The sequence below is a fragment of the Mus caroli genome, unplaced genomic scaffold (genome assembly GCF_978045245.1).
Source record: "Mus caroli unplaced genomic scaffold, Mus_caroli_1 scaffold_2, whole genome shotgun sequence".
Classification (NCBI taxonomy): Eukaryota; Metazoa; Chordata; class Mammalia; order Rodentia; family Muridae; genus Mus; species Mus caroli.
Genome location: NW_028227257.1, coordinates 114140835 through 114167324, shown reverse-complemented (window position 1 = coordinate 114167324; position 26490 = coordinate 114140835). Strand labels below are relative to the sequence as shown.

Sequence of the window (26490 nt, the reverse complement as noted above, 5' to 3'; positions counted from 1 at the left end):
AAGGATGGCTACTTAAGGAGCATCACATGCAAGGGCTGAAACAGAACTTTAATGGAATTAAACATGGCAGGCTCACACGTGAGAGCAATGAACTCGTCATTATGATCATTCTGCTGATTATAATACAGACGAGTTCCCCTTCCAAACTTTATGATCAGGTAGTATGTCTGTATGTATACACACATACACTGAAGATTTCAGATACAGTACATACAGGAACTGTAGCAAAACTCAGCCAAATACCTAGTATTGGTTTGTAGAGCATGGAGCATCACACCAATCGAAGAGTTCATTTCTCATCCTCATTTGCTAAGCAACACACGGATATGGAAAGCTACTACTTATAACAATGCTTCACTTACTAAGGTTATAATTTAAGTCTTGGAGAATATTTTAAGCAAGTGCAGGCACTAAAATAAAAAATACGTATTTTCAATGATTCTTTTGTCAATAAACTTATATTACCAGCACAGGCTTAATCTAAAGGATTAGCTTTTCAGGTGGATTTAGAAGTTCTTTTTGAGAGTACTAAATTAAGTACTCAGGATTGTACTAATCACACATCACTCATCAGTCGGGGCAGCATTGGAATGTTGTACAGATTGAATATTGGTTAAGTCCTTTTTAGACCCTGAGGGAAGAATTAGAGACACCTTATTTAATGAAATCCTTAGTAGATGTTATTCTAACCAGGTGAAAGCTTTCATTATAAATATAAGCTAAAAAGGGCATCAGTATACAATTATTGAAAAGTTGGTTGTAGAAAGTGGTTAAATTAATCTAAAATACCTTAAAGAAAGAGAAATATTAATTAGTGAAAGCATACTTAGTAGCACGATTTTGAGCTACTAAAATATGGGAGAGAAGAAAAAAAGATCAGGATATATTGTATAAAATTAATTTCAACAAAATGAGCATTAATAAAGACTTATCCCACACTACATTGAACACCCTATAGGAGATAAGGCTTCAATATAAACACTAGTCTGTAGGTAGTACTTCTCAGAAGACACTTAAAGTGATTAATAGTTTATATCATGGTAATTCTACAAAACAAAATTTTTTGTACTACATATAATGTACAACAATTATCTAATGTTCTTAGTTTTTCACTTCAAGGCTGCAGTGAACTGTCACCAAGGAACCAAAGACAAGACCGTAATTCTATGGGAAGGACAGCAACCTTACACCTCTGTGATAGAAACCCATGGCTTTCATTTATACACAAAGCACTGGGAAGAGTTATTGACAACAGGAATGCAAACCACTTACTTCCCTGTATTGAGTCAAAATATTAACAACAGTGTAGTCAGAACAGTTTTCCTTTATCTGGCAACAACTTTTAAATAACACTATTCTCATTTGTATTTTGGCAGAATTTTGATGGGTTAGTGGCAGCAGAATTACTATCACAGCACTGAGGTTACTGAGGTATGGACAGAGGGGAAACCACGATCAAACTATATTGTAAGAAAAAATAATTTCAATAAAATAGCATTAATAAAGATTTATCCCGTTACATTATTAGCGAGTAAAATGTAGGGAGTGTTTATACAGTGTCTCTTTTTATTGAAACCCCTTTTTAGAGATACTGATTTTCTATTAATTAAATTTAGAGTTGGCTCAGAAACAATAGATACACAGTGCTATCGTTCACTGGAATAAAAATTATCAACTCTAACATGAATTATAATTAATTTATGTAACAAGTCAAATTATTGTGGTCAATACTTAACTTTAAAATGAATGTATTATTTGTTCACACAATAATTACTTATGTACTATTATATATATATATATATATATGCAATATGTGTGGTCTAGAAATATATATATGTAATATTCAGCTTTTGTAAACTTTAACACTTCATAAAGTCATATAAAAATACTATTAGGTGCAAAATGTGATGGCTGTTATACAGAAGTGTTATCTGGAAGTAATAGTCACTTAGTGAGTACAGCAAGCCCCTCTAACCTTAAGCACTTGAATCTTTTTATTTAGATATTTTTATTTATTTATATAATCTTATTTAGATTTACTTGCCTTATTTTCCATAATCTTATAATTACTTTATTTTATACTATTTATCACTTTAAAATATTTCTTTGTAGCTAGATAAGAAAAATGAATCAAATACTATGAATAATTTCATATTAAGATATTTCATTTTATTTTAATATGATGTGAATGATAGACTTCCTCAATCATTTATTTGTTTGTGACCAAAGATGCCTTTTGTTTAGCCGATAAATGGAGAGAACAGGGAATCAGTGTCTCCTCACAAACACTGAGATGAGAATGTGTGCCAGAGTTTGTCTTCCTTTTTTAAAACTATGGCTTTGTCTGTAAGTTTATTTTAATAGTATATCTCTTATTTCTATGGAAACGATGCAGAACAAACTAGTAAAGTCCAGAAGAAAGGATCAAAGGACAAGCTAAAGCAAACTTCATCTTTCAGCTCTTAAGGCTGTCATTCCTCAGCTTCCTGCAAGCCCTTAAGACTGGGGATGAGCTGCGATGTGCCTCCTGTGCCATCATCTGAGTGAAATACTCTCTCTGTCTCACTCACGGTGTAGAACTAACTGTTAGTTGTTTGATCACCAAAGAAATTCTCAAGATTACTTTTTCCAAATGCTGCTGCCACAAGTTAAAAATACTGTAGACACTCTCAAGCAATAGAAGAGTCAACAGAACCACCCTCCTGTTTCGATGTTTGCATCCATGGAACAGTGAACAGAATCATCCTCCTGCCTTGGTGTTTGCCCTAGCTCTGAATATTTCCAATGTTTTGACAATTTATTGCAGTAAAATGTTGCTTTACTTTTTAATTATGAGCAACTAAAACTCCTGCTCATTTACTGATAAGGGGTAAGGCTACATTTCTTTTTATTATTTTCTTTTCTCATATTCCTCACTTGTGCCATCAGAAAGCCTGGTTAGCATGCCAGGAACAGCTTTGTACTCAGTGTTAATGCTTAGCAGTGATAACTCACAGTCAACATGGTATGTAGTTTTAGGTGCTAATAAAATAACAAGGGCATGGCTCAGTGGTTAAGAGCACTGACTGTTCTTCCAGAGGTCCTGAGTTCAATTCCCAGCAACCACATGGTGGCTCACAAAAATCTGTAGTGGGCACCTAATGCTGTCTTCCCCTGTGTCTGAAGACAGTGACAGTGTACCCAGATATTTGAAATAAATATGGCTGGAATGAGTGGGGCTGGAAAAAAATAATGAGGTCAACCTTAGCCATTGACAAGAAAACATAAAACACAGCAATGGCTCTACTGAATCCTTAATTTCCTAAGCATCCTCTATCAAGGACTCTCCATACCCTCCATACAATTCCATACTCATATGGAAAGACCTTGGCTCAAAACAAGGAGAGACAAAGGTAATATCTGGAAACATAAGGAGTTTGAAAGCAGCATTTTTTGTTGTTGTTTGTTTAAATTGTGTAGTGTAATCTTAAGAGTTTTATTCAACTAAAATGGAAGGGGCATTCCCTAATAAGGTTTTTCAAGGTTTCGGCGTGCTATTATAAAATGACCAGGATATGTGAATGGTAGGAAATACTCCAAAAGCTTTTAGTAAACATTATCACAACCAACACCTGTTGAAAGATTCCAAGTCAGTCAGTAAGGATTTAAGCAATGTAAACAGGAAGACAGAATGTGTGTCTAAGACCCAAGTTCAAAAATTCAAAATAAATGAGAAAGAAAAAATAATCTGCATATTCTCATAATGTCATTGTCCCCCAAATAAAGGTCAGGAGAGGAAAATTCCAAAGACTGGGATAATGACCAGTTTTCTTAACATGTGATCTTCTAATATTGAATGTACAATGTACAATACAAAGTTTTCATGCATGAAAAATGTCTTCTACCTTTTGTACAGGCAGCTTCTACCAAAGAACCACATTCTAAAACTGAAAGGCTTCATTCTTTACAACTGAAAGGCTCAGTTTATACTTTTAGAAGTCAGAATTTTATATGCCAGGATTTTAAATCTTACGTGTGTCTGTGTTTGAGGGTGCAGTGCTTACAGAAGCCAGAAGAGGGCAGCGAGTCCTTCAAGGAGGAGTTACAGACAGTTGTAGGAGGAGCTGCACAGAGATCCAGCACTCTTGAACACTCAGCACCTCTCCAGACCTGGGGATATCATCTCTTGATATGTACTGCATCTTTACTAACACTAGTTTGGCAAGAAATTTATGAATTCACAATATAACCATATATGTATACAACACATATAGTAGTGTGTATATAATATATTATGTACACATAAATACATGTAACTACATGTAAGTGTACATCTAAAATGTCTGTAATATTATATGCTTTACTGTATTTCTATAAGGGATATTGGATATTGTGTATTTTTATTCATGATTTACTTGGGTATTTATTACATTGTGAAATGGTTTTAGTCAGGATCATTGAATTCAAACCACTAGCAACTGAAAATGAAATATTCTTTTTTATTTTTTTCATTTTTACTGGAATATTCTTTTTAAAACTGTTACCAATAACTTCATGTGCACAGAAAACTAAAGCATCAGGGATTTTTGTTGTTGTTTTGTTGTTGATTATTTTTTTCCTTTGTGTCGTTGTCCATGGGGTGTGGCTCTTTCGGCATAATACTTTGCTTTCCTCATTGCACAATGGACAACAAAGAGTACAAACATTTCAACAATGACAGAGAAAGTCAAACTATGAGCTGGATTATAAAATAAGGCAAGAGTCTTAGGGTGGCTCCCTTACTCAGTCCTTCAAAGATTATGCTACAGACATCACTTGATATCAGAGAAAGAGGATTTGCCTATGTTTTAGAAATGTTAGGTAAAGCAGCCCACATTATGGTTCACTAAGCGTCTGTAGCATAGTGAAATAAAGCTGTAAGGTCACTTGTTTTCACTGAACGCTACAAGGGGAAGGAACTCTACATAGAATTAGAAACCTACTCTTGTCCATGAGAGGTATCACTTATGGGATTAAATGAAACATTTCAAATACGTTTTACATTGGTAGGCATAGCTTAATAACATTAAATTGATGATTTTAAATGTGAATACACATGCCTGAGTTCTTGAATTTCTTATAAAAACAAAGTGCTATTATTGTAGCTAAATCATTTCGAAATTATTCAGAATCTAGACTTGAAAGTTGGGTCCATTGGCTCTGCTCTTACATTCTTAGATATGTATGAAAGCATCGAATGGTGAGCCTTAATTTTCTACTCTGTGAAATCAAAGCTGGAAATAAAATGGTTCTCTCTTGCTGTGATTTTAATGTTTATACATAAAATATTCCTCCCACTAAATTTGGGTGAGATTAAATTGTTAAAGCAGGGAGTGGTTTTTATTTGAAATCTGATTTCGACGTATTTTCTACTGTATCTTACTTTTATAATCCATCGGATAACATTCTATAGGTCATGCATTTGAAATCAGGTCAGAACATGAAAGCTATACCAAGAGAGTAATAAGAAAGTCACAAATAAATGATGGAATAATCCCAGTGACATGCTGTGAAGTCAATTCATTGATGGAACAATCATGTTTTATTTTTTTCTACTTCCTTGCAATGGGTCAGGCAGAGAGACTTTGTAGCTGAACAGCATGCAAGACACTGAAGTAAAATCATAGAGGTATGATGTTTTAGGTAACCTGTGTAAAAGTGGTCTCATGTGTCTCTGCGTAGTTAAAGCACAGAGCTGTATCCTGGGGCGTTCCACTGTGGTTTTACCCCTGCAGAGGTGAGAAGGTTAGGTTCTGAAGCCAGCCGAGACAGGGAGCATGAGGAAGCAGTCAACTGTGACTCAAAGTCTACAAGGTCTTCTACCTACAGGTAGGAACTAAGTATCGGTCTGAAATATAGGCTACATATTTAATATTAGGTAATATATTTGGAACACATTAAAAAATAGAATGTCATTCAAGTAGACTTAAAGAATAATTATCTAATTTTATAATCTCATTTTTCAGCAAGTAAAAAGATACACTATCTGTACTAAGCAATTTTCATGTTTATCCTATAATAAAATCAATATTTAAAAATATATTATAAGCAGTGTGAACTGGATGAGAGTAAAATACTCTACATAAACCTTTTTCAATTTACATCCAGTTGTCATGTTTAATTAAATTCAAGAGTCTAAACATCACAGCAGAAGAGCAGCACTTCCAAATCTATCAAAGCATAAAGAATACAAAATTATTAGTTAGATATTCCAGACCAATGTTTCCTTGTCCAATAAAGACAGAAAGAGTTTTCTAAGATTATGGATCCAATCTGAGGAACAGAAATGATCCAAGTAGAATTCTCTAGAAAAGTGGTTGATTTTAGGGATCTAACGCATGAATTGCGGGGGTCAAAGAGCAGCAATCCCCATTACGAACTAACAAAAACTGCAATTTGTCCAGTCAAGAGCACTCACTACTGGTGAAGATGATACTTTACAAAGTTCAATACTAAGTGAAAATATAAACTGCCCTATAAGGAAAGGATGAGAAAAAAAAAAGAGGAAAGCCCTTGAAACAGACCTAATAACAATGAAAATATTCAAGTAAGTGGACATAAAATATTTAACTTGGATGACTGTACACATTTAAGTAACATTTTATCAAGTCAGTAAAGTGAATGCATTTCATGTCAGGTTTTCTTCAGAGGTGATGGCTTTCAGATTTAAATACTGAGTAGGAGGATGGGTAGAGGGATAAATGGGTGATAACAGGTAAGAGATATGGAGACATGGTGGTTGGCCTGTGATTTCCTTCTGTGGTACAGACGGCCAATAAATTTATCTCTGTGTGTCAGAGTTCAGCTCAAGGACCACCCCTTGAAGCCTTAAGGCATACGTTTCTCATTTTGGAGGCCCCCAGTGGAACGCATTAGGACCCTGTTCCAGAGTGCTCTTTCCCTGCCGGTGTTGCAATGATCTGCATATTTCTCTCACTGTGGACTGCCAGGTTAAAACTCTTTCATTACTTTCATCAACGACTACTTTAAAGAATGTGAACCTTTAGTGCCAACTTGGAAATCAGATATTGAAAAAGGGTCAAAATATTTAAGGACTGAAATCTATGAAGGGAAACAATATACCTGTCTTAATGCTGGGCACATTTAGAAAATAGGAATCTATGCTCTCTGTTGTACATGAATGGAAGAAATGAATAAAATAATTATAAATAGCTCATAATGCTTAGGCAATTAAAAGGAATATGTTCTTGTAGAATAAAGGTTTCCCCCATTTTCTTTTTCCTTTACTGAAATATATGAAACTTTTTCCTTTTTTCTTTTTTCTTTTTCCTTTTCTTTACTGAAATATATGAAATACTGAAATTTATGAAACTTCGAATATTGTGATAGAAAAGTTGCTGAATATCTGCAATTCCAATCCTTCGTATATTCTTATTTTGCATATCACTCTAATTCGAGTAATGGATTTAACTTTTAATTTCTTAATTAATTTCTATTTCTGTATAATAAAACATGATAACGGAAATACTTGCTTTCTAGTTGTATCCATTACCTATGTCTGTTAGAGTAAAACACTACTTTGCCAAATTAGTTTTATGCTTTTGTGTAGTAATGTAAATTTCCATGAAGACCAAGAAGAGGCTTCAAAGCCAATATTCTAGACCTCAGGAATGAGTGTGTGTTACAGGCCCATCTTACTGATAGGCCTGAGATATCAAGATAAGAAGCCCAGGGTTACTACAGCAGTGCTCACAGCAGAACACATACAAGGTAGTAACCACAAGGGACTGAATTTGGACGAGAGGAATTTAATGTATTTATTAATAATTTACATGGAAGTAGAGGCATATTATTAAAACAGAGGATTGCCCTTTATTCAATATATCATAATTAATGCATATTATGTATGTACAAGCATACTTGATTAGTTTTTTAGAGTCTCAGTCATCTGTATGCATGGGTAGCATATCTACTATCTATGGTGACAAGGAATGTGCACCTGATGAGCCAGACTGATTAGTGTATGCAGTTTTTCCTCTCTGCCTCTGCCCCACTCCCTGTCAGGTTTTATACGAGATCACATGGCTCTCTTTTCTATGGGTGCTGGAACAGTACAGATACTGGCGAGTGATCTTCAGATACCCCTTTTTTTGGTGAGCCATTCATTGGTCCTTCAGCCAAAGGTTGAGGTCCTCTGTATAAAGTGCTGTGTCATAAGTGAGCTGCCTTGTTCAGCATTATGTTTCCTATCTTGGAAGGCAGAGTGGAGTCTGCCTGCTGTTAAGGGTTTGGAACTGGCCAGAATTCCTTGCTTTAAGTTGAGACTACTCCAAAAACTATGCCAGCACCAGAGATTATGTAGGAGCTGGGGAGATGGCTGTCACAAATCCAGCAACTAAACATGCCCTCTAGTACTGTGGTATTTCCCACATCTTGCAGCTGTTAGGTGTTTCCAGAGACCATTCTGTCAGATCTACCCATAGCTATCTCTATATGAATGTCTCCAATGATTTGCATAATAACACAAACATGATTCCTGTGGAGCGCCGCTATCTCGTAAACATCCTGTGCTGAGTCATTTCCTCAGTACTATCTCGTAAACATCCTGTGCTGAGTCATTTCCTCAGTACTATCTCGTAAACATCCTGTGCTGAGTCATTTCCTCAATAACAACTCGTAAACATCCTGTGCTGGAAATCCCCGCCCCGGGCAGCTCCGCCTCAGGGATGGGGCAATCAGTGTTGAGCCAATCATGGCTTGCCACGTCCGAGGCAGGGAGAATTTCTTATAAAAGGGAGGGGCTCGGATTGCCTGGGGTCTCCGGTTGTGAAGCTTATGCTCTCCCTCTCAAGACGCATAAAGCTTACTGCAGAAGAACCCTATTGTGTGTGGTGTCCTTATTCGCGGGCGAATCAGAGAACACTCACATCTGGTGCCGAAACCCGGGAAAACAAAGAACATCGTGAGCACCGTCGGAGATCCCTCGGTGACGGGGAGGGTCCAGAACTGCAGGAACTACGTCTCGGAAAGGTATGCCTGAATTTTACCTGACCCTTTCGCACTCCCTTCAACTAACTGGGCCGTGGGAGGGATTGTCCGAGGCTTTAATTATCGTCTTCGTGGCTTTGGTTGTATGGTTCCTAGCCCGAAAGAAAGGGCAAAAGGTTTTAGAAGCTATGCAGGAAGGTATGTCAGAATCCGAGCGTAGTGAGAGGATGGGTGTGCGCACAAAAACCGTAAAAAAGGCAAAAAAGGGAAGTGAAAAAGGACCTCCCGGGAGAAATAGAAAGGGAGAGAAGGGGAGCAGCAGGCCCGGGTTATATCCGACCCGAGAACTGGCTGCCCTCCACCTAAGAGATACCTCGGATTCTTCTGAAACCGAGGATAGTAAGCTGACCTCGGAGGAAGAGGGCGAGTTAGAAGAAGAAGCAGTTAGATATAAAGGAGAAAGGTATCACCCAGATGAAGGCGGGCGACCTAAGTCAAGTAAGCCCGCGTCCGGTGTCTTCTCTAAGGATAGGAGATTGTTGGCTGCCGCCATTCCCTCCGCTCCCCCACCTTATGAGGCCCGGTCATCCACAACTTCCTTTTTTCCCCAAAGGATCATCCGCAAGCTACACTTAGCGTTTCCTGTTTATGAACAGGAAGGGGGGAGAATCTACGCTCCTGTAGACTATAGTCAGATAAAAGATCTTGCAGAATCAGTAAGAAAATATGGTCCCAATGCTAATTTTACTATTATGATTCTTGAAAGAATGGCACAAACTGCCATGACACCTAGTGATTGGCAAATGGTGGTTAAGGCCGCCTTGCCTACCATGGGACAATACATAGAATGGAAAGCCTTGTGGCATGAGGCAGCCCAGTCCCAGGCCAGGGCCAACGCAATAGCCCTTACGCAAGAGCAGCGGGATTGGACATTTGACCTTTTAACAGGCCAAGGCCCGTGGGCCGCAGATCAAATTAATTACCATTGGGGGGCGTACGCCCAGATTTCCAGCACAGCCATACGGGCCTGGAAGTCACTTAATCACAAGGGAGAAACCACCAATCAGCTTACAAAAATTGTTCAAGGGCCCCAGGAGCCCTTTGCCGACTTCGTCGCACGCATGGTGGAGGCGGCAGGAAAAATCTTTGGGGACCCAGAGGGGATAGGACCCTTTATTGAGCAACTGATTTTTGAACAAGCTACCCAGGAATGCAGGAATGCCATTGCTCCTAGAAAATCAAAAGGGTTGCAAGAATGGCTAAGAGTGTGTAGAGAGCTTGGAGGTCCACTTAGCAATACTGGCCTCGCGGCCGCCATCATGTTAGCACAAAAGCATCCTCCACAAAAGAAGACCGGTGAACGGACCTGTTTTAATTGTGGTAAGCCTGGACATTTCAAAAGAGATTGCAAAGCCCCAGACAAGAAAGGGGGGGTCTTGACCCTCTGCACGAGGTGTGGTAAATGGTACCACAGAGCAGATCAATGTCGCTCAGTGCGAGATATACAGGGAAGGCTTTTGCCTCCATTAAATGTTCCTGCTCCCAATGTGTCAAAAAATGGGTCACTGGGCCCACGGTCCCAGGGCCCTCAAAGATATGGGAACCGGTTTGTCAGAACATCCGGGATGGCGGAAGAAGCGACCCAGGAAGACCCACAAGGGTGGACCTGCGTGCCGCCTCCGACCTCCTACTAATGCCCCAAATGAGTATCCAACCAGTACCTATAGAGCCAATGTCACCTTTGCCCCCTGGGACCATGGGCCTTATCCTCGGACGAGGATCACTCACCTTACGGGGCCTAGTGGTCCATCCTGGGGTTGTTGACCATCTACACTCCCCCGAAATACAGGTCTTATGTTCCAGCCCCAGGGGCGTGTTTTCCATCAGTGCAGGAGATAGGATAGCTCAATTACTGCTCCTCCCCGACACCCTCTGGGAGGGCTCCCCAGGCCCCAGTCCCAAAACGATGGGGTCGTCAGGAACTGATTCAGCCTACCTTGTTGTATCCCTGAATGAAAGGCCCAAACTCTGCCTCGAAGTAAATGGAAAAAGGTTTGAAGGTATTCTTGATACCGGGGCAGACAAAAGCATTATATCCACGCACTGGTGGCCAAAAGCTTGGCCCACTACAAAATCGTCCCGCTCTCTACAAGGTCTGGGATATCATTCATGCCCTGCCATAAGCTCAATGAGTTTGACCTGGAAGGCTCCTGAGGAACAAAAGGGTAAATTCGAACCTTATGTGCTCCCGCTCCCAGTAAACCTTTGGGGGAGAGACATTATGCAACATTTGGGCCTAACCCTGTCCAATGAAAAAATCGTGTCGGAGGAAGGGTTGAATAAGGCAAAAAACATGATGCTATAATTTCACATATGCCGCTAACCTTTCTAAGAGTTTGTCCCAACAGCTGCTATATAATTGGACGTCTGATTTTGATCAAACCCTCCAGAAACTTAGATTGGCCATCGTCTAAATCAATTCCACCAGACTTGACCTCTCCTTGACCGAAGGCTTTTCGTCATGGATTTCTTCTGCTGTTTCTTATTTTAAGGAATGGGTGGGGGTGGGTTTGTTTGGAATTCTCCTTTGCTTCGGATCGGTATCTAGCTTATGGTTAATTTGCAAATTATATAAGAAAAATAATAGAGACAAAATCATGATATCCCAGGCGCTTGCTGCCTTGGAGCAGGGGCAATCTGCACAGGTATGGTTGGCGGCGCTTAAACAAAATCGATTTGCACCACTGGTCGCTGGCTGCCCGCGCTTTAGCGGGTGAGCTTCAGCAGCCCTAGAGGATTGTAGAGCAATGCATCGCACAGGTGGTCCCCCCGTCCCACCTGGGGAATATGCCGTCTAGTGGGGGTTTCCTGCCCTAGTCTTCCCCTCCTCGAAAAAATGGCAGAGGGACAGGTCGGAGCAACTTCGGGTCCCACTCAAGCCTAGTTGTTGCTTGCGGACATAGTTCTTACATCTCTGAGTAAGAGGATTCGGCCAATGTTCCCGTCCTCTCATACTGGGTGTCCAGTTGGTTTTATTAGACAAAAAAGGGGGAGATGTGGAGCGCCGCTATCTCGTAAACATCCTGTGCTGAGTCATTTCCTCAGTACTATCTCGTAAACATCCTGTGCTGAGTCATTTCCTCAGTACTATCTCGTAAACATCCTGTGCTGAGTCATTTCCTCAATAACAACTCGTAAACATCCTGTGCTGGAAATCCCCACCCCGGGCAGCTCCGCCTCAGGGATGGGGCAATCAGTGTTGAGCCAATCATGGCTTGCCACGTCCGAGGCAGGGAGAATTTCTTATAAAAGGGAGGGGCTCGGATTGCCTGGGGTCTCCGGTTGTGAAGCTTATGCTCTCCCTCTCAAGACGCATAAAGCTTACTGCAGAAGAACCCTATTGTGTGTGGTGTCCTTATTCGCGGGCGAATCAGAGAACACTCACAGATTCCAACCTTTCTGCAACTTTGACTCCTCTTTTTCCCTTTAGACTTGTATTTCCTGATACCTATCTACCAGCTTCATTTGGATGCTGGGATGCCCCAAAATATAGTTTATTAATTGCCTAATCCTGGAAATTTGGCTGCCTTTTGAATATTTTAATGCCATAAATATACATCCATCCTTCTAAGTCAAATGCATTTACATGGAATGTATCTACTCATTTCCTCCCCCCGGTAAAACTATGTTTAGTCACCCTGGTACTTTTGGATGTGTTTTTATTTGGATTAATCTTTGACAACATATAGCCTAGTTAAGATGAGGTTAAAACTGTGGGTTAAAGAATCCCCTTGGATGTAAGTAACCAAGTTCAGATGCCTTTGGTTGACTCTCCTGTCTTATAAATTTCCTTGACAACTGGGATTTTAGGCTTACTTTAGAGAGTAATTGTCTTTCAGGCAATGGAAACTTCGTAACTTCCCTTGTTGTTAGGAGAAAACTTGGGTCATCGAGTTAATTCCCTTTTCCACATGAGGCTGAACTCAGAGACATGCTAATAAAGTTTCATTTATGGTGTTGGGTTTTCAGCAAGCTGATATTAGTAAAATTTCTTGTATTACTTTTCTATGTAAAACATTTTTAAATAGGTAAAGGAGTTTCTTTCTGATTTGGCCACCAGATAAGGTTTTTTTACTTAGTGATAAATACTCACAATATGCTTATTTAATCATTTATTTACTCAATAAATGATTATCATGACATGACTACAATGAATATATAATATAATATATAATTTATATATTATTTAATATATATGTATATACATATACATAAACTAAATTGTCCATTATTATGTTATGTAAACTTTCTGATATGTTGACTGTAAATTCATGGATGACAAGTTTTAATAGGTTTAAACAGATCAATGATATTTGACAAATATAACCAAGAATTTATAGTATGAATAAAATCAGAAAATGATAAAATTATCACAGAAAATCATTTCTAAATAATAACTGGTGATGCATTATGGTTATTATATTTGACAGAAATTAAATATAGCTTAGTACATACATTAATTTGCTTAGACATATATGGACTGAGGTGGGAAGTGAAGACACAAATGTGTTTTTAAAGTTTCTATCCTGAACTCATAGTACCATTTAATGTATCTCAAAGTTGCTCATAAAATTAAATTTAAATAAAAATAATAAATTAAGAGAGGAATAAAATCATGAAGGCCTAATAATTAGACGATTTTCTGTCAATAGTGCAGAGATTGGGAAGGACTCAACAGATTGGGTGTTTGGAGAAGTTTGTACACAATCATGTAAGCATTTAGGTACCAATGACATTATAGAAGGGTATCAAATTCAAATCTTGAAGATTTATTCAGGATTTTTTTTCCACAGAAGGAAATGCCAAGCAAGGTCACACAGGTGGGAAGTGTTTGTGGCATAGAAGGAAAGTTACTGGTATTAGGATAGATTTGCAGGAAAGCAGAGGAAATACTGCTGTTTGGGTTTCTATTGTAAAGCATTATATGGGGCTCACACTTCTAGAGACTTGGGAAGCCATGCATGACTCTATCATGGGAAGCACTTGATTAGGAGTGAAATTAACTTTAATGCATGGGGAGAAGAAAAATGGGGGTGGAGGGACTGGTGGAAATTGTCAGGTAATGAGTGTGAATGTAAGGGTAATGGAGATGACAAATGAATTCAACAGGAGAGAGACGAAGTCTGTTTAACGGCAGCACTGGTGAGAAGAAAGAGATAGAGGGTGGGAAGATCCCATTGTCTACACAGGGTTACATCAGTTATTACGAAGCAGCAAGAAAACCTTCTCTGAACAATTAGTAAGATGTTTGAAAAGACACCCGCCATTTCTCCCTTAGCATGGGCAACATTAGACCTGAGATATCAAACATCCCAAATGTTGGTTCACCTATGGGTTACTAGAATAACAATATATGCAAAGTGACCTTACCTCTTTGCTGTAGTCACTATCTGAGTCACTGCTAAGCTCTTCTGTGTTCATATTCTCCAAATCAGACTCCCCAGGAGCAATGGGCACTGTCACTGTGAGGCTGGGATTATGAATAAAGGACTGGTAATCGTTTTCATCCATAAAGCTTTTGTCTAGACTGCTGCTAAAACCACTGATCTTATCCTTTTCTTTGAGGAAATTGTGATCTCTGCTTATCTCTGCAAGGGTACGGTTTGAGATATAGTTTTCTTTTTTGTTGTTGGGATCCGCTGTTCGGTTTGTGTCCTTGGAGCCCTTTGGCTTTTTGGAAAATGACTTTAGAATGAATTCACGCAGGGTCTGCTTCACATAATTGATCCCTCTTTTAATTCTGGCCACTGCAATCTGGAGGTTGTTTGCGTCGGTGTCTTCTTCAATTGCTGTAAGATTGTCAGAACTAAAGGAACTCAGTAATAAAGCCAGAAACAGGTTCAGGACCTAGATCAGGGTGGGTGGGAGGGAGAGAATAGGGACATGTGAAACACAAAGAAGCACACTATTCAGAGTTACAGGTCACAATCCCAACCCACAATGACAAAGAGACAAAGCACAGTTTCATGAACTGCATAAAAACAGGGCAGAGGGGGCTCAATACTCTGTACATATAGACCTGGGGACTTGGGCAGTGGAGGGCAAGCAATACTCATGATGAGTTGCCCTGAGGAGCAGAGAATCATCCTACACCATTGTCATCATGCCATTGATCACTCTATTTCTGTTCTCTAAAATGAGCCAGTCAAATTCCCTTTAGGGACTCTCAAGGGTTCTCTTAACTTACCTGTAATTACTGCTTGGCTTTCACAGAAAACAGAGAGTACAAGAACATTAGACTATTGTCATTGTCTTGACCATTCCAGGTTGATTTAAGCACATGAACATAAGTCATGCAAGACAATAAGACTGATTAGCTGTCTTTACTGTGTATCACTTAAGTCCTGGAAGAAGTGGCCAAGGAGATCATGGAAATCTGTACCCTCGAAGCAAGGTCTTCATTGAAAGAAAAGCCATTTATGCATTCCTTTTTAAATTAAGTATTCAGGTTAATTTCAGGTGCTAAGATTTTCCCAGAGAGCAAAAGATATATATATATATATATATATCATTATATAAATATATATAATATAAAAATTATATGTATATTTAAATTTTTTACATGAATGCCACAAACATAACTGAACTACAATTAAATATTAAATATAGGTGTCTTCAATGCCCAACTTATCTTACTTCATTTTTCTATGTAGACTGGGGACCTGGATGGAATTAAGGGAGGAAAAGGAGAAAGGTATATCTTAGATGTGCTCTCTGCTCCCTGGCTGAAATCCTGTGATCTGCTAGGCTCTACCATGCTGTCCTGCCCATGATAGACTGAAATTGCTAAGAGGGAAGCCAAATAAATCTTCCCTCCTTTAAATGCTATATCAGGTGTTTGTTACAGGGATGAAAAGTCAGGCTAACACAGAATCATGGAGAACAATGTTGGTAGTTACTAAGGAGTTTTAGGTACTTTGAAATTGTTGTCTTTTTTAGTATTTTATTAAGAATGTATGTTTGTGTTCTCATAGGAATACCAGTGAAACACCCCAAAGATCTCTCTTAAATTAATAGTTTATTCACTAGATCCAAGTGATAAAATTCTTTCTAGTACTACACATATGGCACATCACTTCTTCAATGAGAATAGATACTGTGATGATGTGTTTCACTTTGAAAATGATGAGAAGTGATGTTTATAACTGTTAAATAGACATCAAAAAATGAAAACAAAGTCAATTTCATATAACTTCTACTAATACATTAGGAAGGAAAATAAGTACTTACAAAAACAATTGATTTGCAAAGTCTAATTTGAAGGCAACAATTTTCATCATTGTCCTACCACGGACTAGAATGGACCGAAATCTACTTCTAAAACTTGTGGTTTTAATGATTTCAATAACTGGAAATAAGCTGACATAATGACTAAATATGAATTTTCTTTCTTGTGTGTGTATGAGAGTATACATGTGTCTTTGTCATCTGTGTCGTCTGTGTCCTCCACTAGCATTTTCAGATTTGTGCTATTGGTCAGGGTCTGTTACTGGTCTGGCCTGGTGATAGACTGACAGCCAGCAAGCCACAGTGCTCTTCCCATCTCTACCTCTACAATGCTGGGCTTACAGGCACATAGGACCCTGCTTTTTAAGTGGCTGCTGGGAACTGAAATCGGGACTTTTCTTAACCTGAATGCACTCTTATCCACATATCCATATCTCAAGCCCAGTGAGAAAATTTGACATTAGATCAGTTAAGTATAAACCTTTAATATGAAAGTATAGTATCATCAATATATATTTATACTTCTCCCATGGTAAACTTATATTGGTGGTAGTCCTTGCAACTTAAGATTTGATGATCAGCTTTGTGAATTAAGCTTCAGTTTTATTCAAGGACTAATTACTTATTTGTTAATCTTACAGATTTCTTTTTGACTGGACTCAGAAGTAGAAGCTCTCAAAGAGAACAGAACAGCTTATGTCTCTTGGCAATCTGTTTCCGTGATTTTTTTTAATTGGGTATTTATTTCATTTACATTTCCAATGCTATCCCAAAAGCCCCCCACCCGCTCCCCCACCCACTCTGCCACCCACCCACTTCCACTTCTTGGCCCTGTCATTCCCCTGTACTGAGGCATATAAAGTTTGCACGACCAATGGGCCTCTCTTTCCACTGATGGCCGACTAGGCCATTTTCTGATTCATATGCAGCTAGAGACACGAGCTACAGGGGGGTACTGGTTAGTTCATATTGTTGTTCCACCTACCTATAGGATTGCAGAGCCCTTTACTCCTTGGGTACTTTCTCTAGCGCCTCCATTGGGGGCCCTGTGATCCATCCAATAGCTGACTGTGAGCATCCACTTCTGTGTTTGTTTTTTTTTTTTTTTTTTTTTTTTTTTTTTTTTTGGTTTTTCGAGACAGGGTTTCTCTGTATAGCCCTGGCTTTCCTGGCACTCACTTTGTAGACCAGGCTGGCCTCGAACTCAGAAATCCGCCTGCCTCTGCCTCCCGAGTGCTGGGATTAAAGGCGTGCGCCACCACGCCCGGCTTCACTTCTGTGTTTGTAAGGCCCCAGCATAGCCTCACAAGAGATAGCTATATCAGGGTCCTTTCAGCAAAATCTTGCTAGTGTATCGGCTTCCTTCATTATTTTGGCTAAGGGTTTAGCATAGTCCACAGCCTCTTCCTAGTTTTTCTTATATATTTTTCTGAAGATCAATATATTAGTGCTTGTGTTTCAGGTCACATGAAGTAACAAGGCATTGAATCTTGGGTGCTCTTGTTATAGGACTCTCACCCTCTTTGTTATGGGGCTTTTTGACAATATATTGATGGATATAATTTTGAGAGAGAGAGAATGAGATAGAGAGAGAGAGAGAGAAGCTTTTCAATTCTGCTAGCTCTTTTGGATCTAATCAGTATCTGTCAGTCCAGGGATATGTTACTCCCTCCTCCTCCTCCCCTCCCTTCTCCTCTCCCTGCTCTTCCTCCTCCTCTTCTTTCTACTCTCCCTCCTCCTCCCCCCTCCTCTCCCTCCTCTTCTTCCTCCTCTTCTTCCTACTCTCCTCCCTCCTCCTCCTTCTCCTCCTCCTCCTTCTTTCATCTTCTTCTTCTTCTTCTTCTCTTCTTCCTCTTCCTCTTCTCCTTCTTCAATAATATCCATATTGAGAATACTAAGACTGTCATTCATAATTTATCTGGGAACAGGCTTGTACTCTCTCTCTCCAGTTCTCCTTGGTCTATAAAATACAACGCTCCTTACTCGAAGGTAGGTACACTCTGTCAGAGGTCAAGCCACCTGACTTCATGGGAAAGCCTTGTTTGTCCTTCCCACCATTGATTTGGATTCCATAAGCCTTCGACTTTTCACCTGGAGTACCTACAGATACTTCTGTGTTCATACACTTCATATAGAAAGTATGAAGTCTGCATTCATCATCCACTTCAGTGAGTTTCTGACAGCTGGTGTCTGGGAAGAAGGCGCCAGGAAAAAGAGCCAAACTTCTGTTCTTGTTTACTGTATTGGTTCAATACTTTATGACTGACATGTGAGTTATTTATAGCTAGTTCCATGTAGACTTAACACTCCCTCATGTTTTACTATCAATCTATTTTTCTTCTCAAAGGAAAAAAATTCCTCTCAGATTTGTTCTCATGCCCAAATATTACATTGTTTTTCTTCAAAGACTTGCTTCAAAGCTTTCCAAGACTATACGTCTAGAACTTCTCATTCTTTACTACAAGAAGAGCATTTTCCTTAATATCCCTAACTATATTCATCACTGCTTGCTCGCCTGATACTTTTTTATTTTACATCATTTTTTGCTACTAACACACTACTAGCATATAGAAAAGAACTACATCCATTCGTTTGTTTGCTTTAACTTACAAAATTTTGACATAAAATAGAGAAGATACATGAAATTTGCTAGCAATACACAAAACTTAAGTTCTTTAGCTAAACACAGTATTACATTCTCGTAATGCCATCTCCCAGGAGGATCATGAATTTGAGACCAAAAGAAGACCATATGTATTTTTGCATATTAGAAGGATTTGTTAAACTATCACACTAAAAAAATGCACTCTCAATTCTAAAAAGGGCAAAGTGTCCACACTTTGGTCTTCATGCTTCTTGAGTTTCATGTGTTTTACAAATTGTATCTTGTACCTTGGGTATTCTAAGTTTCTGTGCTAATATCCACTTATCAGTGAGTACGTGAGGCTATGCCGGGGCCTAGCAAACACAGAAGTAGATGCTCACAGTCAGCTATTGGATGGATCACAGGGCCCCCAATGGAGGAGCTAGAGAAAGTACCCAAGGAGCTAAAGGGGTCTGCAACCCTATAGGTGGAACAACAATATGAACTAACCAGTACCCCCCGAGCTCTTGTCTCTAGCTGCATATGTATCAGAAGATGGCCTAGTTGGCCATCAGTGGAAAGAGAGGCCCATTGGTCTTGCAAACTTTATATCCCTCAGTACAGAGGAATGCCAGGGCCAAGAAGTGGGAGTGGAAGTGGAGGGGAGTGGGGGGAGAGGGTATGGGGACTTTTGGGATAGCATTGGAAATGTAAATGAAAAAATATCTAATTAAAAAAAAGTTAAAAATTATAAAAAAAAGAAAAAAAAAGAAAATGCACTCTCACTATGTGAGGGTGGTAAGGAATTACAGAATGACAATTCATGATGATTAGTAAATGCAGCAAGAATATAGAATTATCATTGTTTAGTGTACGCTATGTACTTTCCCATGTTCTTATTTACTGTGTGATCTGATGAATGGAGATTTTCTGATCTGTTCTCTAACCCTCATTCTTCAATGGAAGCTACAGGGGCAAAAATATTTAGTTACTTTGTTCTGAAGCCAGTGGGAGTAAATATATTTACCATATGGTTATCAAATGATTTGATGCCAAGCGGACCACTACTAGGACAAGCCAGGATAGTGGATTTGTAAAGCAAGTTGAATGGCTCATAGAAGAATATTTTATCTAATTTTCTCTTTTCTGGAAGCTTTGGAGATTTTTACCAACCAGTATATGGACGAAAAAAACCAAAAAACAAAAAACAAAATTAGAAACCAAGAAAACACTAATTGCATACACAAGGAGATTGCTACTTGAAAGAAATGCTACAAACTAGCGGGTGGTAAATTTTTCTGTAAAGGGCTATGTAATAAATAAATGGTACTTTGTAGGACATGGGACATTTAAGCAGTTCCTCTCTTTGAATGCTGGGCATAAATTCAGCTATAGGTAAATTGTAAATGAGTAAATATATCCATTTTTCTATAAAGCTTTGTATGGGCACTAAAATTTTAACCTTTTCACATGATGTACATATAACACAAAATAGTCTCCGTTTATTCTTTTTAGTCATTGTAAACCTTGGAAACCCTTTGTTACTCAAAGGGTCATACAGAGGCAGCGACCAAACTAAGTTTGGCCCACTTGGTAGTTTCATGACTATAAGTACTGATAACCAGTGTTCTCATTTGCCTTGTTTCATCAGTTTTTGATTATTAATTTAATCATGCATTATTCACCACCATAGTTTCATATCTAATGACTGGTCATGTTTTAAGAGGTTTGAAAACCACAGTCTTAATTCATATGACAAACTTTAGGAAGTAATTTTGAAAAATATAAATACAGGTTTTTCTGGCCAAGGAGATTAAAGATATTATTTTGTTTCTGAAATAAAGTTAAGTTTAAAATTACAGCAATGACATCAGGAAATAATTGCAGTAGAAAATTTAAATATAAGAATAGCTCTTACGTACCACAAGGTTCCCAATCACCATGACCATCATGTAAACAATAAGGCACATGGTCTGGCCCGCGACCTCCATGCAGTCCCACATGGTCTCTATCCACTCCCCACACAGCACGCGGAACACGATCAGGAACGAGTGGAAGAAGTCGTTCATGTGCCAGCGCGGCAGCTTGCAGTCCTCATTGATCTTGCAGACACACTCCTTGTAGCTCTTTCCAAACAGCTGCATGCCGACCACAGCAAAAATGAAGACGATGATGGCCAGCACCAGGGTCAGGTTGCCCAGAGCACCCACCGAGTTGCCGATGATCTTAATGAGCATATTCAGTGTGGGCCAGGATTTTGCCAACTTGAAGACTCGCAGCTAAAAACAAAGTTTACAATTAGTCATGAAAGAGTTTTCAGTATTTCCACTCTTGATTTTTGTTTTAAGTTTGCAGCATACCTCACATTCCGTTACTTTTGTGTAGCTAAAGAGAGTATTTTGTTTTGGTTGTTCTTTGGATATTGCTGTTGTTTTATAATTACCACAATAATGGCAATACCTATTTTGAAGAAAGTGTGTAGGTTTAATTGAGGATTCTTATTACAACTTATTTGCATGCTTTGTCTGCTTTTAAAATTGGTAGCTAAACCTTAATTTTACTTTTTAAAACTTTTAATATTTCTAGAGTGCATAGTTATTTGGATGACAATGACTTAAACTTTAATTATTAAGCCCATTAATCTATGGGCATATTATGCATAAAGTTCTAAAACTTATAATCTTGCTGTGAAATACATTATTATATGCAGGATTATAAGTGTTTCTACCTTATTAGAATACACCTTAAGATAGAACTGGACATAGTTTCAAGTTCCTCATTAAACATGGGGTATAACACTTTAAGTGCATTTGTAAACGAATTAACTTTATTTACTAAATATACGACTTGTTATTGCCTTTAACTCAATTTCTAAAAGTTTTTAGTGATAATACTATAGAGTAAAAAAAGAAACCCCAAACATCCTGCTACCCCCTCACTATAAGAGTAGACTGGCATCTTTAGCTTCTACTTACCAATCTAAAGGACCGCAGGACTGATAATCCTTCCACATCTGCTAGGAAAAGCTCTACCAAACTCAACGTCACAATCAGGCTGTCAAAAATATTCCATCCTACTTGGAAATATTCATAGGGATCCATGGCTATTAACTTCAGTACCATTTCAGCTGCGAAGATCCCTGTGAAGACCTAAACGAAACACAACATTTTTCAGTTGATGAGAAATATAGAGCCAACTCATGGTGACAATGACTATTAACTTGGCAGTGGCTATGTTTCACAAAATGTGTTAGATAGACTTCAAAGGTGTCCACTGTCTCACTTCTTCCTGTGAGCAAGGCATAGATTCTTCTTCTTCTTCTTTTTTTTTTTTTTTAATAATTTTCATATAAGCATCGGAAACCTAAAAAGCTCTTGTTATCATGTCAGTCTTCAGCATCAGAGACAATATTTAAAAGGCTCTTATTAGAATTCCAAAGACATCATCAGTCTTTAACAATTATGTAATCATTCTTTGTTAATACATCTCTTTCTCTCTCTACTTTCCTCTCTCCCTTCCTCCCTCCCTCCCTTCCTTTCTTTCTTTCTCTTTCTTATATGTTTATCTGTCATCATATATCTATCTGATCATCAATTATCATCTATCTATTTGATCATCTGACATCTATTATTTATCTAGTATTATGTATCTATCTATCATCTATCAATCATCTGTATCTACTTTATCAGTTTTCTATTTTTTATCTACATATCATTTATCCAATTTTCTATCTAGATATCTCTTATCTATCATTTATCCATTTATCATCTATCAAATCATCTGTTTATTTTTCTATCATTTATCTATTTAATCACCTCTTATGTATCTATTTATCTATCATATTTCTACTCAGATACTGAAATTTTGACCCAATCTCCCTTTTTATTTGTTCTACTCACAGAGTAATAAAGAATATGTTAACTCAACTTTCGAAGATTTAAAGGCACAGAAAAAAAAAAGATTTCACTGTCATGGGAGAGATAAAGTTAGAGATAGAAAGCATTCGCTCACATAAAGTGTATTGCAAATCATAATTAATTCATGACACAGGTATCAAAGGGCTCAAATATGTAACATAAAAAGTCTGCCAATCTTTGTGGCACACTTTACCTCAAAGAATTTAGCTGAACAAGGATGGTTCAGAGAGAAGGGGTGAGGGCATTAAAAAAGAAAAAGAAAAAAAAGAATGGTGCAAAAACTTGGCAGTGAACGCTCCACTCTGGAGTTGTGGTGGTGTAGAGGAGACAAGGTGGGGCTTCTGAGTTTACGTGCTATAGTGCATGCAGAAGAAAGGCACTGATTTGCACGATCTAAGCTTCCATCTGTAAATAGAAAGCACATAGTTCTGTATTTTGCCAAAGAAGAATATAAGGAAAGAAGAACAAAATTTAATGCAGAAGTCTCTGAATATTTGTTCAAGGTCATAACTAATAGGAGACTAAGTCTGGGCTCAAACCAGAATCTTTGAGATTATAAATGACTGGATAACCTACCACCACTCTTTCAGAATAATGCCCCTATAGTGTATCTAAAAAAAACACATGTGGAGTTTGTATTCATTCAGAAAGTGTAATGTGAATATAAAATGTAGCTTTAAAAACATTCAAATTTTTAAAATGTTGACATATATTTTGTCAGTGAAAAGCCATTGTGATTCCTGAAATAATAACACACATGAAAGTAGTACTGCTATTTATGGGAATCAACACTACTGAAGAAGTATCTTAAAATAGTATGTAACTTAACTCATATGGTAAACTCTATGCCTGCGTAACTAACTACATAGTCCTACAGGCTTAACAACCAGAAGGAGGTGGCAAGGTGACATCCAAAGGCATTAAGCTGTGAGGACACAGCTCACTCTAGAGAACTCACCAGGTTCCCCACTGCAAGTACATTTTTGAATTCATCAGTCATTGGATGGTGCTCCATAGCCATAAACAAGGTGTTTAAAACTATGCAAATGGTAATTGCAAGATCTACAAAGGGATCCATTACAATAAAATAGATGAACTTTTTGAATTTTATCCAATATGGAGAACAATTCCAGATTAAAAATGTGTGAGCAAATCTGTACCACCATGGTGGACATTTTTGTCTAGATTCTTCAAGTTCTGGAAAACAAACAAACCAAGAAACAGTCAACATGAAATCATCCCCTGCTATGGCTTATCCACTACCAGGTAGAAATCGGCAACAAAATCTAATATGCAAACAAACAACGTGGTTTAAGTTTTGTGTAAAAGTACTCTTTCTTTGAAAGTTCAGCAGGTTATGTAAAAAATCTCGTACCACATATTTATTGGTACAATAAAGCAGAGAAAGGCCGTGACATTAATGACCAATTGCAGAATTGTGGGTACCTCTCAGATAATATACACTAGCACGGGACTAAGGAGAAGGCTCAGATGGTCTGTCATAAAGATCTGATTTCTGGTCCCTAGAATGCAGGTAAAAAGTCAAGCATTGTGGCTCATGCTTGTAATCCTACCAGTAGGAGATGGAGACAGGAGAATCATTGGGATTGGTAGTCAGATAGTCTGGCTTAATCAGTGATCTGTAAGCTTAGTGAGAGATCCTATCCCCCAAATTACATGGGGCCAATAGAGGAAAACCTTCAGTGTTAACCCACAAGTGCACACATACACATAGGCACATACAACCCTCAACATGAGGTTATCATTACTACTGATAAAATTTTTTTTGTGAAAGTAATGTTCATCTATTAAAACTTCTACTTATATAGCACACACATACTACACTTACATATACACAAATTTGCTGATGTTTATTTGAATGAGCACCTGCTTTTCAAGCGTTTAATGGAATGCAGTGACATATAAACTCATATGCTCAAGGGATTTTTAACTCCTCATCCATAAAATCAACATTGTTTTTTAGTGGTTCATTCCCACCTTAATATCCTTTGAGGCATTCTTAATAACTTCACACATCCATTTAAATGTGACCACAGTTTATACTGATTTAATAAACAATACATACACTAAAATTATGATCACATACCTTCTACTGTGTTGGTTAGAATGCTTGCTCTGCTCATGGCCCTTTGCCTGAGATGTGGGTCATTCAGCATGTCCTCGGACAAAAAGTAAGAACTAGAGAGCCTTTTTTTACGCATCTGATTAGTTGTGCCCTAAGGGGAAAAAGGCAATCAATTCCAATCTTAAGAGTAAAACTCTAAGGTAACATATGTAAGAATAAAGTCATGCTTGGTAGCTGTAATAAATAATTGAATGTAGAGGTTTGGTTGCTAGATTTAAATGGTGATGTCGCTACTTTCTAGTTGTGTTCAAAAGGGCACATGTTCATCATGAGTAAGAGGCATATAAGAAAACATCTTGCCTCATACACTTGTTTCCAGTAAGAAACAAAGCAGCTGCTTTTCTCATTATGGCGCTATTGTGTTCTCTTTGCCTATACAATGTAATCCAACATTTACCAAGGGAAAGCCACACATGAAAGCAACCAGACGAGAGTTGTAGAGGTGTGTGTAGAAAGGATAGAGTACCATACTTTGATTTTTGTAATTATTACTCCCAAGATTATTTATCATGATGTCAACATTAATGAAAACCACTTTAGAATTTTTTTTTTCTTATAGCTGACATGATGGGTAGATAGTGCTGAGTGACTCAGTTTGAAAAAGGTGTTTCCGACCAATGGCAACAGTTGCAGCATGGAGAGACTGTCTCCATCTCAAAGAAGTAACCATGGTGCAACTCTAAAAGTGAGGGCATGCAGGAATATGAACAGAGGCACACCAGGCATATTCATCTTTAAGTGAAAATGCTTCATTTCCAAGCACACCAGCAAACTTAATATTTTTTTAGAAGACTATACTTCTTAGAAGAGCCTGTCTTCTAAAAAGGTCAGTTTATTCAATAAGCTATAGGCAACTTTTATATAGGCATATATAGTATAGGCAACACCCCCATACACATAATATACATAAACAATTATACAACTCTACAGCTGTCATGTACCAGCATGTATGTGCTACGGGATAGACAGTAGGTACTTTACCATATGACTATGAATAAATAATTTTAAGTTTGCAAAGTTGTATATAGTCATGTATGTATACATATCAGTATATAGACATGTATACATACAACACATTTGCATATATGTGTACAGGCATGTGATGGATTTTCTCTGCTTTATGCTCTAATTGACTTTTATTCTCCCAAATCAAAAAGAATTCGACTATACAAATCCTTTCCCACATGGGCATGTGTGCAGTGTACAGATTTTATTGTCATACAAGGACAGACATATACCTGTAAACTGTGCACTATGCCTACCCTCTATAATAATCACATTTGTAATTCTTCGGCTTTAATAATTTTAGCTTTTTTACTTTTGCGATTTTGAGTTTTCTCTCCCTCTCTGCTAAAGCAAAAAAAACAAAAACAAAAAACCAAACTCTTAAATAAAACACTAGCTAACAAAATGTCAACTCAGCTTCAAGTATGACATACGTTGTATAATAACATTTTAGATTACAAACACCATTGGAAGACAAAGCCTGAGTGCCATTTCATAGAAAGGTCACATGCTACTTCCACAGAAAAGCAGCTTAACAGAGCAGCCTAATTTGTGCCATGCAAGCAGACAGGTTGCAAGTTACC

The 26490-nt window shown here is 38.1% G+C and overlaps 1 protein-coding gene and 1 long non-coding RNA gene across 6 annotated transcripts in view; one reads left to right on the top strand and one right to left on the bottom strand.

The window, feature by feature from the left end:
* The window catches only part of Scn9a (sodium voltage-gated channel alpha subunit 9), a 169616-nt gene that overhangs the window by 37039 nt on the left and 106087 nt on the right, over positions 1 to 26490 (bottom strand). For all 5 annotated transcript variants that reach the window (XM_085834816.1, XM_085834817.1, XM_085834819.1 and 2 more), the window contains 5 exons: positions 24863 to 24992; positions 23714 to 23952; positions 21814 to 21987; positions 20761 to 21117; positions 14398 to 14874 (listed from right to left, as the gene is read on the bottom strand). In XM_085834816.1, coding sequence (XP_085690942.1) covers positions 14398 to 14874; positions 20761 to 21117; positions 21814 to 21987; positions 23714 to 23952; positions 24863 to 24992 — 1377 coding nt within the window. The remainder of the gene's footprint in view (positions 1 to 14397; positions 14875 to 20760; positions 21118 to 21813; positions 21988 to 23713; positions 23953 to 24862; positions 24993 to 26490) is intronic.
* Positions 1 to 26490, top strand: part of LOC110308243 (uncharacterized) — a 109626-nt gene that overhangs the window by 74379 nt on the left and 8757 nt on the right. The gene's annotated exons all lie outside the window — the stretch shown is intronic.